Source organism: Haemorhous mexicanus, chromosome 7 (genome assembly GCF_027477595.1).
Source record: "Haemorhous mexicanus isolate bHaeMex1 chromosome 7, bHaeMex1.pri, whole genome shotgun sequence".
Classification (NCBI taxonomy): Eukaryota; Metazoa; Chordata; class Aves; order Passeriformes; family Fringillidae; genus Haemorhous; species Haemorhous mexicanus.
This window is the reverse complement of record NC_082347.1, coordinates 23411822-23429171: the sequence shown is the minus strand read 5'-3', so window position 1 is coordinate 23429171 and position 17350 is coordinate 23411822. Positions and strand designations below refer to the sequence as shown.

General features: G+C 53.2%; 1 protein-coding gene across 1 annotated transcript in view; it reads left to right on the top strand.

Moving 5' to 3' along the window:
* Window positions 1–6918: 6918 nt before the first annotated feature.
* Window positions 6919–17350, top strand: part of PSD (pleckstrin and Sec7 domain containing) — a 35660-nt gene continuing 25228 nt past the window's right edge. The window contains exons 1-4 of the mRNA XM_059851469.1: window positions 6919–7795; window positions 7876–7978; window positions 8753–9221; window positions 14695–15138. Coding sequence (XP_059707452.1) covers window positions 7028–7795; window positions 7876–7978; window positions 8753–9221; window positions 14695–15138 — 1784 coding nt within the window. The 5' untranslated portion in view covers window positions 6919–7027. The remainder of the gene's footprint in view (window positions 7796–7875; window positions 7979–8752; window positions 9222–14694; window positions 15139–17350) is intronic.

Here is a 17350-nt window from a genome sequence, read left to right as displayed (position 1 = left end):
GCAGTGACTCACCATGGTGAGGCAGGTCTGGTGAATGACCTGCTGGCACCCAGGAAGCTCTGTCTTCACTGGAGAGCCCACCCCACCACTCAGAAATCCCTTGCTTTCCTTCAAGACCATCTTTGCTTGAGCATCTTTTTACCAAGAGATACTCCCACACAATTGTTCCCCTAACTGCTGTGTAGGGAGATTATTTATGGCTCAAGCTGTGCTGAGGCCCCACCTCCCACGTCCCCAGGACAGGTTTTATCATGCTGTCATTTCTGCCTTCATCTTGACAGAGCAATGCTGGTGCAGGAGGAAGCCCGCTCCCTGTGCGGGTGCTGCCTGGGGCTGGGACAGAGTCTGAGAGGATTTCTGTAACAGCAGGTGTGCCCGGGGCATTACAGAAATATTTTGTTACAGCTCATTCAGAATGAGCAAGCACACAGTGCTTGCTACCGCCTCTCTACAAGTCCAGTCTTCCAAGCCCCTGTTCCTTCTGCAAGAGGGAGCAGCACAAGGCAGGGAGCTGGGACACTGGGTAGGGCACTGGCAGACGGCAGGCAGCAGCCATCCCTCATGTAGAGTCTGCACGGGCTCTTCTCTCTGCTAAGACACTTTGCAGTCAGTATCATCTCCTAGAATGTCTTTCGCCCTGAAAAATCCTGCCACGGTCCCACATGAGTGTCCCATGCAGGGGAGATGCAAAGAGGCACAGGACAGTACATGTTTGCTCTCCCCTGTTCCAGGTCTGGTGGGAGGGGCTTCAGGAAGGATCTCCATCACTGTCTTTTTGCCCTGACTAAGCCACAGAACAGCATTTGTACAGGACTTTCCAAGGGAGGGTGTTTTCACCATTTATCTTTTACCACAAGTCTAGTGCAATAACAGATAAGTGCATTGGCCCATTAAAGACTTGGCTTGTGCTGCAGTGGCTTTTGTAATATATTACTAGGATGTGGTTGGGTGTTGGCACTGGAGGTAGAAGGCATTAATTAGAGCCATGTAGTTATGCCTAGGCCCTGAAGGAACACATGCAACCTAATTGGTTGCCCTGGAGCCCTCAATGCAGAGGTGAGGGGAGTTCAGCTTCCCTTGCTTTCACTGGGACTCATCACCTGTGTGGCTGGAGTTGCTATTTTCACAATGCTTCCAGTCAGTTGGGTTGAGAAGAGCCCATCTGTTGAGGGAGTGACTGTCCCCCCTCGCAGGCCTACACTGTGCCTTGAGGCTACAGTACAGCCCCACTGATTTTGGCAGCTGTGAGGCAGAATATGCCCTTGTACCCTTTGCAATGACTTTAGCACAAAGCACACCACAGAGGAAATGGCTCTGACAGCCCCCCCTAGGCTCAGAGAAGCAGCCCTGGGGTGCACTACAGTGTTTACCCCAAGTGGAGCTGCAGCTGCAGCATCTTCCTAGAGACTGACCCATGTGCCTTAGGGCAGGCTGAGCATGAGTGTTTCCTGGAGCCAGCTGGGGGAAAGAGCTCTTGTCTAACCCCTCTTCACCCAAATTTCATCTAGATCTGTACAGTTGTTTGGACGCTATGACATGTCAGGCTGATCTCTTCCAAGCTGGAAGTTCATTGTTGTGCTGCCCTGATGATACCCAGACCCTTCCGCCTTTGGGAGGGAAAACTCTATTGCAGACTTATGAAGATGACCAGAGACAGTGCTGGCAATATTTAGAAAACCCCTGGAAGTTCCCTTTTGCAGGTCCTGGGAGGCTGAAAGGGATGACATGGAGTTGAGTGGATTCTAATACAGGAAGGACATGGTACCTGCAGGCAAGGACTGGAGGTCCTGAAGTACCCAAATGATAGCAAAGAGGGTTCCCAGTGCACTGCACTCCTATCTCCCTAGCTAAGCCCACTAGATTGGAGCTGGGAGCTGAAGTGTGGGGAACATCTTGTCCCCTTCTGTCATCTGCCAGAGGGGTTTTCTGCTCCCTCCTGTCCTGCATCAGCTGGGGAGGGATTCACAGCAGGAGGGATCAGGAGAGCCAGGGCTAAATCCTGAAAAATCCTGATCCAAGTGAGGCTTATGTCAGTGTTGGCCAGACCCATGTATGTGGACACATTTTTTGTGAGTTTCAGAGCTGTGGGAAGGTAAGTGGGATATGGTCACAAGACACTGTGAGGAGAGCAACAGCTACTGCTACGGCAGGGAAAACACATGTTCTGGACATAAATGTGTTTTCTGTGAATGATCTGGATCTCCAGTCAGGGTGCCAGGAAAAGAGACCTCTCTTACCTTCTGCAGCTCTCAGCAGGGCTGCCTGCAGGTGCTGAGAAGGCACAGGCATGCCTTGTCCTGGTATGGACACACTGGGGAAGCTCTGAGCTCTTCCACTTGGTTAAATTTGTCACTCAGGCTGTGGCTTAGAGAAAAGCCTTCCCCCTCCCCGCCCTTCTGCCATCATGAAACTGCTGAAGGAATCAGGTCGTTGATCCTTCAGCAGTGAGGCCCCTAATTAGCCCAGCTTCTTGGAGGCTGCCAGAAAAGCCGGCTGTGTCTCAGGCAGCTGAGTCCCCCAGTCCTCAGTGTGGGGGAGAGAGGCCCCTCACAGGCAGGAGCCTGGAGAAGGAAGGAGAAGATGGCAGCACTTTGATGCATTAAATATGAGGAAAGCCTGCCCTGCCTGATGCTTTTTCTCCATGCCTGGGAGGGCAGAAGGAGACACATTTTCTGGGTGACTGTGGGGGCAGATGAGCTTGGAATTGGACTTGCTGCCGGCACGGAAGTCAGCAAGGAGAGGCAGCTCTTCCCAAATTCTCTTGTAGATACGATGCGAACACGAAGCCCCAGCTCCCCTGGGCTCCTTGTCTCACACACATTTAATAATGATTGTTGGGCTGGGTAATAAAGTGCTGTTTAATAGCAAATCGATCTGGCAACCTGTGAGGGCACAAAGTGCTGGCTGCCAGTCTAAGTGGCTGCCACATGCAGAGCCAGTGCACTGGCAGCATAGGGTCCTGAAGCCCTACCACAGCAGCCCTCACCTTGGTACCCAGCTGTCCCATTTGACCTCTGCTCACACGTGCCACTGGTGCCAGTGGAGTCCCCATGGCAAGGCAGGAGACAAAGGATAGGCAGTTTTTCCCCCTTGTACCTATAAGTGGATTCCTGAGATTCGTGTGCCATTTACCATCCTTGAGGTGCCTAGTGACACTGTGATATCAAGTTCCTGGTGACCTGAGACACCCTGGCACCCCTGGCTGTAGTGTGCTTCAGGGGATGACCTTTGGAGAGATAAGTCCCTGGCACAGAACCTGTGATCCAGGGCAAGGACTTGCTGATGTCGGTTGATAGCCTGGACTACACAGCAGCTTTTATCTTCTCATCCTCGTGGCTCTTAAGCAATGGTGGGGCACAGGGGAGCCTGTACCCTTTGGCGTAGGGCACAAGGCACAGGCCGTGCGTGCTCACGCATGCCACGTGCCAGTGGCAGGCCGTTCATATTGATGTGCACGCTGCTGGACAGAGAAATTGGCACCAGGACACGGGCACGTGAGTGGTGTGGCATTGGAACAGGCACACTGCCCTCCGGGGAGGCACTGCCAGTGCACGAGACCCGATTGGCACTGGCACAGGGGGTGTGCACACCGGAACCTGAGCATGTGGAGGATGCTACACGGGTGGGGACCCGCCCACACATGGGCACAGGCACCCCGGTGTGAATTCGGCCGCTTCTCGTGTGCCGGTGCCACCGAGTGGGCGGGGCTTGGCGCCCGGCTGGGGTTTCCCATTGGCTGCCGTGGCTGTCAGCGGGGCGGAGTGACAGGACCGGGCCGGGATTAGCGCGGCAGGGAGCGGCGGGTTGCGGCCGGTGGCACCGTGCTGCACCGTATCGTACCGAACTGTACTGTACTGTACTGTACTGTATCGTACTGTATCGTGGCGCGCCCGACGGGCCGGGCCGGGCCGGGCCGAGCCGCGCCGTGCCGGCAGCAGCGCGGAGGAGCGGCGCGGAGGATGCGGTGGCGGCGGCGGCACTGCCGGTGAGACGCGGGGAGCGGAGCGGGGCGGGGCGCGGCGGGGACCGGAGGCCGAAACGGGGCGTCTGGGGAGCGGGGAAAGTTGCAGCAGTTGTTGCAGAGACCGGGGCGTCTCTGCGCCCTCCCGGCGGCGGTGACCGGCGGGCGGCGGCACAGGGCTGCGGTGGCACCCGGCGGGGCCGAGACCCACTCCAGCCCCCGTGTGCCGGTGCGGCGGGAAGGGCGCGGGACCGATGCCCCTGCATGGGGAGATCGCGGCGGGCAGCTCCGCCAGCCCCCCTGGCCGGGGGTGCTCTCTCTTCATCCGGATGGATGTCACATCCACTCAGGGCTGATCCCGCCGAACGGGAGGTGCCGGGTGAGGGAAGCCGGGCGGGGGGGGCGGGGAGTGAAGAGCATGTTCAGCCTCGGCTCCAAGGTGGGGACACGTCCCCTGCCTAGGCACCACAACTGAAAGAGGTCACCTGTTTGCACCACAGTCTCAGGGCCTCCAGACATCCCGCTTCGATCACCACTTCATCCCCTCAAACTGCTCTGTGTCCCTCCGGAGGGCAGACTCATCTCCCATGCGCCCTAGCCCCCTCAGGTAGCCCGGCAGCCGCAGGCTGGTTTCCCCCATTCCCTGCCATGGGTCCCATGTCCAGCACACAAATACGGCCCATCGCGTGAATTTAACCCCCAGCCGCACATCTCTTGCCTCGCTCCCATCTCTGTGTCGTTCTTTGCCCAGTCTCTTCTCATTCCCCCCCAGCTCCTACGCCTTGTCCCCGCACTCCCGTGGCGTGGGTGTGTGCTTCCCCCGCAGCGTAAGCAGTGCCTGCTGTCTGCTGCCTTCACTCCGCATCGCCCCATTCCGCCAGGCAAGCGCTTGCACGGGGAGCAGCCGTCCCCTGTTGCACTGGGTATGGGTCAAAGCAATGTCCAAAGCATCCCTGGACATTCCTTTGGCCCTTAAGAAGGCACAGCCAGAAGGAACAAGTTTATTGTGAGATGTTTTCTTGAACCAATTTAATCCCCCAATGATGTGCAGCCCCTGGCTATCACACTGCAGCTCATGAGTTTTTCTCTTTGAATGTGTGCCCAGGGTTGCCTAGGCAGACACCCTGTGAGATTTTCTTTGCAGAACTTCTCCTGCCTTTAGGCAGCTGGACCCACAACGCTTTCTCCAACCCACCGGTGCTTTACAGCCCAACCCATTCATCACAGTGATTTAAAGAGCATCCTTTTGATTCACAGTTGAAATCAGCAAGCAGGAAGCTGTAGCTCATTCATTCCATCATTGGTTTTTCATCTCAGTTGCATTTGTGCTTTTTACCTTTCATTATTAAAGAAAAGCTCACTCCTCTGCAGGGTGTAGCCATCCAGCTTTGGTGGGTCAAAGGCAGGCATGGCCTTTACTCTAAATTTGATAATTCTGTTTTAATAACCAGGAGGACATTCTGCTTATCCCATTTATTCTAGTAATAACTCACATGTTTTGAGATAGGCTGGTTTTTGTAGATTTGTTATGTTACAGAGAAAACAAACTCTTCCTAGAGATAAGTTTTTTCCTTGGCGTATGTCTTAGTCTGCATTGAGATAAAAAGTAGAATTTCATTTGCAATATATAAACCCCACATCTTTATTATTTAGCAGTTAACTTCAGCAACCTTGAATGTGAACACAACTATAACAGGAGAAAAATATTGTAAAAATAGTACATAATAAATTAATCAGGAGAATAAAATTTTCAGTGAGCGAATTAGAGATTGCTCTTGCTCAGCAGGACAGATTTTTTCATCAGTGTGATAGTGCAGATAAATTGGTGCGTACACCACAGGTGTGGTTTGGGTTATTTCATGAATAGTTTTGTCTGTGCATCTCTGGAGCCTAAACACTTGAAAGTTCAGCCCCATATCCTTTAGGAATTTATTCCTGTCTGGTTTGATCTTAGAAACGGGGAGAAAAAAAATCATGCTTTCCTGTTTGCAGCTGGCATATGGTTTCTCACTTTCAAATTATGAAAGTGAGGGACTCAGTATCTTGGCATCTGTCAGAAGGCACAAGCAGCCAAGGCAGAATATTCACATTAGGAATTCGAAGAAACTCAGGGAAGGATAAGTACAAGTTTTAGCTCCACTGGGAGAAAGAAAAATGTCAGCAGTCCTGCCAGTGGGGTTGATGGGGGCTCCAGGTCCTGCCTTTCCCTGCAGCCACCCACCTGCTGCTGTGGGGTGGCTGGTCTCATGTCTGGGTATACGGTCTCTGGGCAGAGACAGGCAGGCAACTGAGCTGTGTGAAGGGCAGGCTTTCTGTGTTCCCCCAGGCTGGGATTGTCTGTTACCACTGCTTTTTGAATCTACTGGTGTTGACAGCTCTGTCTGCGCCATCAGTAGTGGCTGTGACATGTGTTGGTGTGACACAGTTTAAACCCAGGCTGACCTCCAAAGACAGAGGCTCCTTGCCCTTGCTGCTCATATTAAACTCCTTGAGCAAGTATAATTGGAGGATGTCTCAGCAATGCAGTAGATTCCTTTTCCCCCCCTTACTTTAGTAGGCTGTAGGCTGTGAGTAGTAAATATATTGAGCCTAAAGCAGAATGAATTAAATCCACTTTATAGTGCATTCTCTCGCAGTGTCTGGGGTGCAGGACTGCAGAGAAAGTGCCTGAGCATCCTGGCACCCTGGGGAGAAAGCAAACACTCTTGGTGCCTGGCGACCAAGCAAAGGGCTGCCAGCATCCCTGCAGTGGTGCTGGTGTGATACCCTTGATGAACCTTGCCTGCTTCCTGCAGCCGGAGGGGATTTACTGGGGGCTGTCTCACCTGGCACATATCTTTCTCCCGCCATGAGGGCAGGGCACCTTTGGCCTGTCCTCCCCATGGCCCCAGATTCTTTTCCGTTCCTTCCCTTCCCTAACCAGCTCCTTGCCCTTGTTTCAGAGCTGCCTGAGGATGCATCACCTCTTGTCTCAGACATCTCAGGGGTGCTGGGAACCTGCCTTGCTGTGCCTGTGCCACCCTGCTGGGCTCCGGACTTGACACCTCTGTGCCCTCTTCTGGCAGGATGGCCCAAGCAGGGGCACCTGTCCGCTTCCACCCTGAAGAGGGCTGCACTGCCTCTCCCCCGCCCTTTGCCCACAGGGTGAACCGGAGGCCCTGGCTGGCGGGGGGAAGCCCTGAGGCTGGGCGGTGCAGCCCCCCACCCTGCCTCAGCCCCAACCTCAACGCTGGCCGCCTCCACCTGCTGCGCAAGGGCCTGGCGCCCGATGCCCGCCGCTGCCCGCTCGGCCTCTACAACAGCACAGGCTCCTTGGCCCGCAGGCCGGCTGAGGCAGCGCCCTTTGGCAGCGGGAGCTGCCCAGGCACGGGGCGACTGACTGCCCCCTGCACCCCACGGTGGGGCCGGCCAAGCCCGGCTGTCGCCTCTCTGGGCAGCCGCAGTCCGCCGGCCCCAGAGGGACACAGCTCTGTGGTCACCTTCCGCTTCATTGAGAAGGCCAGTGTGCGGACACTGGGCTGCCCGACAACCCCCCATCTCCGCTGGGAGAATGGCCCCTACAGCCTCAGCCGCAGTCTGGAGCTTGGTAGGGATGTGGGATCCCTGCAGCCCCAGCCCCTGCCTCAGGAGCGGCTCCTGCAGACTCTGAAGCTGGAGGCCTCTGCGTCTGACCCGCTTCTGGCTGGGGGCAGGACTCCAGGGGGGACACATCCCTGTGGGAAGGAGTTCTGTGCCCTTGACACCAGCTGCCTCTGCCGTTCCCTGACCAATGGGCTGCCAGAGGAGTTCCCCACCTTCGCCAGGAGTCCCCTGAAGCCAGAGCCCCGACATCAGGTAGGTACCAGGGTCTCCCACACTGGGCATGGGCTCTGCCCTAGGGATGCATTGTCCACTCATTGCTCTCCTCTCTGCAGGGCAGCGCTGGGCTGTATCCCCGGCAGAGCTCTGCCCATGCCCAGCGCATTGCCAAGGCCAAGTGGGAATTCTTCTACGGCTCCTCAGATACCCCAAAGACAGGTAAGACGTTGCAGGTGGATGCCATCAGGTGGGCCCACCCCTCCTTTTAAGTCTGTATTGTTGGCAGGACTCGCACTGGGGCTGCCCATCCCTTGGGTCTTCTCAGTGCTCAACAAAGAGCTGAGATTCCCCCAAGACTGGCCATTCTATGTCCTCCTGGGGTCAGATCACATGTGTACCAACCTCCCTGCAATGTCCCCTGCAGCCATGCAAGAGGTGACAAAGAGCCCCTGACTGCCTCTGCGGAAGAGCTTTTGGGTTTAGATGGGGTCTCAGGGCTGGCTGGAGATGCACTAGCACTGACAGCATGTCTCTACCTCTCGCACTCTTTCTCCTTCTGCCACCTCTTCACTGTTTCCCTGTGTCCCTCAACACTCTAGAGTCGCTGTTCCTGGAGGTGTTCAAGAAACAACTAGAATGGCACTTAGTGCTATGGTTCTGTTGACATGGTGGTGTTTGGTCAAAGGTTGGATTTGATGATCTTGGAGGTCTTTTCTGAGCTTAATGATTCCATGACATGTGACCACACTCTCAGAGGGGTAGTGTGTGTGTGAGTGTGAGTGTGAGTGTGAGTGTGAGTGTGTGTGTGTGTGTGTGTGTGTGTGTGTGTGTGTGAGAGTGTGTGTGTGTGTGTGTGTGTGTGTGAGTGTGTGTGTGTGTGTGTGTGAGTGTGTGTGTGTGTGTGTGTGTGTATGTGTGATGCTGCAGGAGCGGCTCCTCAGAGCTCCCCATTGCAGGTCCCCATAGCTCTGAATGCTTGGGCCTTTCTTGCAGGTTCCTCTGCCCCCGACTCTGCTCCCCTGGCTGAGCTCCCCCAGAAGTCTGTCTCCCCACTGCCAGCCGAGCCACCAGGGCTGGTACCTGAGCACAGCCTGAGCCATGTGGAGGTGGAGATAGAAGTGTCTCCTTTGAGCAGCCAGAAGCCTGGCTCCTGTGAAACTGGGATTATAAGGAGGACAGTGAAGTACTCTGAAACAGACCTGGACACTGTGCCACTGAGGTGCTATCGTGAAACCAACATCGATGATATCCTGGCCGAGAAGGAGGAGGTGGATTCAGCAATTGAGAGCCAGAAGGACAGTGAGAGCAACCCAAGTTTTGTGGGCACGCCAGGCAGGAGGAACAGCACACCAGAGGAGCCACCTGCTCCAGGTACCGGCTGCTCCAAGGATGGGCTGCAAGACAAGGGTGTGGACGAGGACGATGAGGTCTTTGAGGCGATGAGGAAGGAAAACAGGGAAAGGTGAGACTCCGTGTGCAAAGGCAAAAAGCTCCTGTCACCCTCGTTATTGTACCCTGCATGGCAAAACAGGCTCTGCTGAAGTGTCTGTGCCAAAATCCCGGTAGCAACATGCAAGCTGTGTGTGAGGGTGAGATGGAGTCCTGGATCGCACCACAGGGATTGGTGCTGGGGCTGGGGGCAGCACTGGGAAGGGGCTCTCACTGCCCTGTGGAAAGAGTAAGCCAGCACAGGGGATCCAGCTCTGGGCGCTGTGCCACGGGCCTCACTCACCTGGGGTGAGCCCTGCAGCTCAGGGTGCCCAGCTGATCCAAGACTTCCCAGCATGAGTCCTGCCAGGTCAATTACATTCTGCCATGGTGCTGCCAGGTGTTAGGGTGACAGTGTCAGGACACCAGAGGACAGGTCATGTCCTGGAGATACTCTGGGCTGCCAGGTGCTGCTGGGCTGTCCTTCTCCCCACAGATGTGCTTCAGCAGCGGGAGCAGTTCCATTTGCTCAGCCTCAGTAAGTATTTGCCATTTTTGGGATCAAAAAAACATTTGGTTGCCTTCTGTGTCATTTTTTACATGTGTGGCAAAACACTCTGTGCTGGGAGGCTGATGGAGTGGGTGACACAAAGATTATAATTCAGTTGCCTACCCATGGGCAGCAAGTGTGCTCCAGCTGCTATCTGCCTCGTGCCAGATACTGGCAATTAGCACATATGAGAAATGGCATTTTGGCTTGGTGGCATGAAACTCTGCCCATGAAGTTTCCGCTGGAGTGGTAGCTTGATTGTGAGAAGTGATGGGCATCATCAGGTCCAGAGCCAGCCACTGTATGAGACAGCCACCTGAAGGAGAAAGGCCCTGTGCAGGAATGTTCTGATATGTACATTGTCAAGTGAGTCAATTGAGTGAGGTGATGAGGTTCAGCATCGTCAGCAAATGCTCCGTAGGAATAGGGACAGGTCTCATCTGGGAAGCACAAAACTAGGGTGATGCCTGGAATGCTATGTGGCAGCATGAGCTCACCTAGCTGTGCAAAAGGTAGGTGGGGAGCATTTAGGTGGAAGGAAAGGAAAAGGGAGGTTTTGATGTCAGCAGAAGTTAAAAATAATGAAATACATACATTAATAATACATTAATACAGAAGTGCCCCTGCAGTGGGAAGGAAAAAAGTGAAAGTGCTGAGCTAAAAAGGAGGGAAGGTGTGTATCTCAAGAGGAGCTGAACTCCTGTCATTTTGTCCAGCCCTTGCATCTCTATTGGAGGGGACAAATACATGCCAGCGACCCTGTCCTCAAAAATTTGGGTTCTAGAGAAAAGCTGAAAATAAGCCATTTGTAATGTGGGTTTTTTTCCCAAATGGATGTTTGAGTGAGGTGTAAAGTTATTGCAAGTTCTTCAATTTCCTGTGACAGTTTCTTTGCAGTGTTATTTTGTTTCTAAATATCTTTGAGGCCACTGTGAGTTTTATGAGCTGTAAGCCTAGATCTGTTTTGTTTGTCCTCTGAGACACCCTACTGTAGCTCCCTAGCCAGTGCTGAAAGCTTGGATGTGTCCTTAAAAAACCACTGTTGCTCCTAAAAGATGGTGCTCCCAGTATAGTTACCAATGGGGGTGTCACATTCATTTGACACAGCTTCTTTGTACAGCAGTTGCTTTTTTCCCCTGCAGTCCCATGAATATTCCCCTGGTAAGTGCAGACCCTGCAGACAGTGTCTTGAAAATCACGAGGCTCAAATTGCGAGCTTGTTCAGTCCCTGCATCACGGCCCTGGGTTTTTGCTTACACACTGTTTTGAGCTCTGCAGCTGCAGTCCTTATCCCTGTTTACCAGTCACCAGTATTGATGTTTTCTTCTTCAAGCTTTCTGCTTTGCCTGGTCACAGGAGGGGTGAAGCTGGGGGGATGAAGAAGCTGCCCTGGTTTCCTGGACCTGGCACCATTCTGCTGCTGCAGGAGCTGCTGAACCCCATGCTTGTCCTGGTTGCTGGGAAGGACCAACCCTACAAAACCACTGAAGCGCTTTTTGATGCTGATTTTCAGCTTTTAGACATGTACATCCCTTTGAAAATCTAGCTTTAAGGGTTTGGTACTACCCTTTGACTTGGTACTACCTCGTTATACTTCATGTTCTGGCCAAAGTTCAGAATCTTCTTTTGTGATTTAACCTCCCAAAATAAGAGAGCTTGCTAACAGGAAAAAAAAAATGTACCCCAAATCAAACAAGACATGAAAAGCAATGGAAGAAATGTTGTCTTTTTTCAGCAAATCTGCTTCCTGAATATATTCAGTTATGTCTACTGACTCTAATGACTAGTCTAAGCCTTTACTGTCTTTGTTCCTGTTAGTCCAAGAGAGCCAAGGCCTGTCAGTGAGAGCAGGCTTAATTCCCTTCCTCCCTGAGCATCAGCAGATACGCTGGCTAAGCTATAGGAAGAGCCTGGTTTGGCCCTCAGCATGGGTGCCTTGGGCTGATAAGAGAGAAGAGGCTTTGCTAGGGAATGCTCTGCTCCCCCGAGAGCACAGAGGGCTGATGGGAGGCAGTGATGCCTTTTCTCCCTGCAAGCCTTGCCTAGAAAAGCCCTTAGATATGCTGCCTGTGAAGCCTTTCCAGAGCCTTTGTGCTTGCTGCCTGTTGTCGAGAAAATAGCCATAGGGCAAGCCTTGTGGGGGATTAAAAAAATGGTTACGGTCTCATTTCCATCAAATGCTTAAGCATGTGCTTAACCTGCATCAAGCCTCTGATGTGCTGTCCTGTCCGAGAGTGGCTGCAGAGGCAGAGCTCAGGGTGATGCTCCTGGATGGAGCACCGGGCTCCGGCTGCAGAGGCAGAGCTCAGGGTGATGCTGGCAGGGGCCTGTCAATGAGCAGGGCAGGTGCCTGCAGCTCCTGTGGGTGAGCACAGGACAGCGTGATGGCGTGAAGTGCCAGGGGAGTGTGGACAGTCAGGGGAGACTGCAGTGCCTGTGGTCAGTAGCTGTGCCTAAGCATGGGACAGAGTGAGGACACTGAGCCCTAAGAGCAGGCTGCTGCCATGCTGGAGGAGTAGTGCAAAGGAGCCTGGGGGGGACTGCAAGGAGCTGGTGAGACAGGTCTGTACAAGAGCTTTGTTGAGAGAAGAATAAAGCTAGGGGCTGCTGGACAGTGCTGAACAGTCTCACTTTCTTTGAACTGAGCTGGGATCCTCACACAGCAATGGGCCTGTGCAGGCTGGAGCAGCCTGGAGCTGGAGGAGCGGGAGTCAGGGATCTGGAGGGTCACAGGAGCATTTAGCAGAGAGTTTTAACCACTGAGGGCCAGAGGAGAGATTTTCCCCTCCTCTTCCCCCCCTGCCGAGGATGGCATGTCTGCAGCACCATGTGTCTGCAGGCCGGGAGACTGGGGTGAGCCCCTTCCCTTGCATCAGCCATCACATATATCAGAAACCCAGTTGCTCACATCCCATACCTAGAACCTTCCCTGAGGCACTGTTGGCTCCTGGATCCACTTCCCTTCCCTGTCTGCCTGGCCCTCTCCTAAGGAAGGCTCACTGCCTCTCCTGCACCAGCTCAAGGCTGGAAACCTATTTGCTTTCCTGCTGCCTGTCTCCCAGGTGCTTGATTACAGCTTCTGCATCTCCTCTCCTCTGCTCCTCTCTGCTGGGTTTGTCTGGCTTGGTGTCAGTGCAGTGACCCTTCCTGGGGGGCCAGGGCAGAGGATGGAGGAGCTGGGCGGTGCAGCAGGGGCTAATGGAGCATCTGGGTCTGAGCAGGCAATATTGCTCCCATGCTGCTGTGGCTACATCCTTGAAGTGAATGGCTTTGTGCTTGATATTTTGGGGTGAAAATATTGTTTCCAGAGCTTGGATGATGTGGACACAACCAGCCGTGATTTTCCTGTGGCTTGGTGGCAATATGCTTGATCACAAAAGTGAGCCCACCTACCTCTCCTGGAAACAAGATCCCTCCAATGTTGGTTTTGTCCTCCCTGGCACATTTTTTGCCCTCCTCATGGATTCAAGGTGCAAAATGATCAACAGTATTAGTTTAGTCACATGGGGCTGGGCAGGAAGGATGGAGAATGCACATTTGCATCTGTAAAGCACATCTGCAGATATTAAAGAGATCTCTTCTGCCTTGTCTTCACCAAAAGCCACTTCAGAAGTGGCTACTCCCGGGGCTCCTAAAGGAATTGTAAGTGTCACGTGGTGCTGCACAACCAGGGAAACATTGGTGGATGGGTGAGATCAGCCTGCACCCTGCCTTACTTACCTGTGTCTGGCTTCACTGCACTCCTCTTGAAACCAGCTGGCACTCTGGGGGAGTCAAGCTGCCAGCTCTTGGCCTACTGATGTAATTGGGGTGAGATTTTTGAGTGACATGTGAAGGCTAATGAATGAAAATAATTTGGTGTGTGTTACAGCAACGCATCTTCTGAGCCCTCTGTAGGGAGCTGTTTTTTCATAACAAATGTTATGACAGGCTGGAGCAGTTCCTCTCCTTTAATCAGAGGAGAGAGTGGCATAAGAAGTGCTTTTCTGCTGCTTTAATAAAATGATAGCAGCTTATGAGTAAAGTAGGCTTTTAGAGCTGTATTTGTGCTTGTACTGCTGAAGCACTGATGTTCCCTGGATTGGAAACATCCATGTTGTCATGGGCTTAGGTAGGTGGGCAGGCTGTACTTCACCTCATTTACAGGGCAAAACACTCAGGGCTTCAGGGTTTAGAAACTTCTGTGTTGGGCTGGACCTAGACCAGCACTGGAGACAGGCTGGACTTTCCTGTGGGGCTGATCCCTGCCAAGATGATGAGCTAGGACCAATCATGGCCCCCAGGGCATGGGTGAGCTCAGATCCCCAAGTCCAGAGATGGGTGTGAGGCTCCCTCTGTGCTGCCTGGGGAAACCTGGAGCTCAGTATTGCTGTGTGCTCAGTCACACATGTCTCCTGGAACTCAACATCACCTTGTGGAAACAGCCAGCAGACCTTGCAGGTGAGTGTTGGTCATGCTCTGAGCACAGTACTCAGTGACCACAGAGCAGTGTTCATGGACAAAGGTGTCATGCTGTCTTGAGCAGCTTCAGGAGGAGCCTTCTTGGTGATAGAAGGTTCATGAAGACTCATGAAAAATTCAGCCACTTCCAGATTTGGTTGGAAATGGAGCTGAACCACATCCTGCTTCTAGTACTTGAGCCCTTTATTGGATCTTAGCTCAAGACAAGTGATTGGGAGCAGTAGCCATCTCATAAGCTTCTTATGAGGATGAGCCACTAAAGGAACAAAAGTCTGTGGTGCATTAAAGGAGAAGCATATGTCTGGAGGGAGGCCAGCGCAGTCCTGCTTCCCATGCTGTCTTGGGCAGGCGAGGCATTTCTTTGGTGGTCTACAGATGTTCAGAAGAGATTTCTACCCTTCTCAGTTTCCTTCTGAAGCAGTGTGTGAGCTTTTGTTTTAGGGTTTTGATCCCTTGCTCTTCAATGATCAGTTCTTCTCACTTTCTTTCCCTCTAGGATCATGGACCAAGACACACAGGGTATGCTCAAGTCACCAGTGCCCTTCCTCCTAGGGCACAGCCTCTCCAAGGATGGCATGGACTCTTTCAGCAAGCATTTTGAGACCATCATGGAGTCCCATCGAGCCAAAGGCACATCTTACACCAGCCTGGACTCCATTGACATCCTTTCTTCCCCAGCTCGTACCCATGGGACCTTTTTCACATTTGACCTCCCAACCCTCACCCCAGAAATACAGGGAAAAATCAGAGACAGCGCCAAGGTGATCGAGGAAAGCTTTGCTCCTCTGGCTCACTTAGAGCCAGACTCTGGGACCAGTTCAGCCACAGATGCCCCCTGGACAGAGAGGGAGGAGGAACAGGGGAGACGAAGGAAGGGCACTCGCCACAGCCCTTGCCACTCAGAGGACAGCTTTGGCACTCCCTTGGCCTCCAACACAAGGTGAGTGACCAAAGTTGCTTGCTGTCCAGCTGGGCCATGAAGGCTTGATGTGGAATCTGATGCTGTGAGGTCTGGTTTGCAGCCAGAGCCTAACTTGTGTTTCTGGGGAAGGGTCAGGACTGCACGTGCTAGATTTTCTAGGCAGTAGCTGACCCGGCCAGTGATCACCATGGTATTGTGGTAGGTGTGTTGATGGAAGCACAACTCCTTTTTCATCTTTGCCAGCTTTGTAGGTACTGGAGGACTGTGAGGTTTCCTTCAGGCAATCAAGCAGGGAATACCAGAACTTCAATCCTGTGGTGGTTTTCATTTCAAGGCAGTCCGGTATCTGTGATGGTATGGGGAGAGTCCAGTCTGAAGTTGACCACCAGCAGAAATTTGACAATGTTTCCCTGCTGTGGACTTTGTTCCTTGCCATCTGCACTACAGCCACTTGTTTCTTAAAGGCAGGAGCCCCATGGTCTTGTGCCTGTTGTTCTGGCTTCCTGAACCTACTCAGCCTTGTTTGTGTTAGAAGATGGAGGGATGAGCATCCTGAAACCCTCATCTACTTTCCAGGCTTTGGTCTTTTCCATACCTGTGTCACTTCCAGTCACAGTCTGCACCATCTCTGTAGGCTCGGCTTTGGGTGGCCAGGTGGAGATCTAAGCTATGTGTCTTCTCTGGTGTCTGCAGTCAAGAGAGGAGAGTGGGATATTGCATCAGCTCTGTGGCCCTTCGACTGACCCAAGGGGCAGAGAGGAACTGGGTTAGGCCTTCCCTACCTTTGGGACACTGAAGCCAGAGATGTGGTAGCCCAGAGGCCTGACAAAATTTGTGCAGCAAAACTGGTCATGTCTGAGAGGCACATGGCAGTGAAGGGTGACAGTATCCAGCTGTGATTAGTGCTCTCTGCAGGAAGAATTGGCTTCCTATTCCTTTGCCAAGGCAAGGGACTGAAACACAGCACCCTGGGGAAACCAAAAGGACAGTATCTGACTAACTGTCCATGGGATGCCATTGTAGCACAGGACGGCAGTGCAGGGGTGTAGGCAGGTGTGAGGGTGTAGAGACACAGCTGGCAGCAGGAGCAGCAATGGGGTGGCTAAAAGAGATTATTCCTCACTGGTTTATATTCAGTGGAGCACAGAGCACGCTGGCAGTACCGAGGACACTGCGGCGCTGTTCTCCCCCCGCCCCCAGCTCAAGTTTCAGAGCAGTGTTGGCCATGGAGGGATGTTGTGTATCCCTTAAGCTGCCCTAGGTCTTTGCTGAGCCCACCTTTGCTGGGCCTCTTGTAATTTCCTCTTCTGTCAGGAGTACCTCTGCTTTGGTGACAGAAGAGCACAGGGGAAATGAAGCTGCAGTTCCCACTGTGGTCCCTGGCCTGGGGACCCCATGGCCTGGGCTTCCCAGAGCACCATAGCTGCCAGCCTCACCTTCTCTTACATATGTGTGCAGAGTCCCAAGCAGCTACCTTTCCCTGCTTAGAAACTATTCCCTTGGTTATCAGTAGGTCCCTGCACAGCACTTGTTTTGTCCAGCTCAGACCCTGTTTCTTGCCCATGTCCTGGACTGTTCTGCTCTGCCATGCTGCCCTGCAGCAGCTGAGCAGGTGCCCTAACTCCAGTGGTGGCCTGAAGCAGAGACTGCAGGAAAGACAACCTCCCCTCCCAGTCCCACAGGCAACGGTGGACAGAGGGGCAGGTGTGGTTGGAATCTGCCATCTGGTACAGTGGAAAGGAGTGGAGATTGGGGCTGGGAGAAGGAACTAGGTTGGGAAGCAGTTAAGGCATGTGGGACCAGGGTCTGAGACAGCCCATCATCTGCAGGATCAGTCCTCAGGAGGCAGGGGTTTCTGGCAAGAGAGAGATCCAAGAAGTTTCCTCTTCCCAATCACTGATGCTATCAACTTTCTAGACTCTCAGTGGAGCTGGCCATAAAACTAAAGATTCCTAAGTACTTTGAGGAAGAAGTGGCTGGACTGATTGCTCAAAGGTTCTCATGAACTGGAACCAGCAGATCCTGATGCCTGGCAGGGCTGATCTGATCGAGCAGAGCTTATCCTTGTAATTCTCTCACTAGGGGGTATTCAATGGAAATTGGTGAGGAAAGGAGTTAAGGAACCTCTGCAGTCACTGTAGTGCATCATCACCTGTGCCAGCAGGGTCAGAGCAAGGCATTCAGCACTGTCCATGGTCACAAGCAGTACAGGCTGAGTGCCACCAGCACA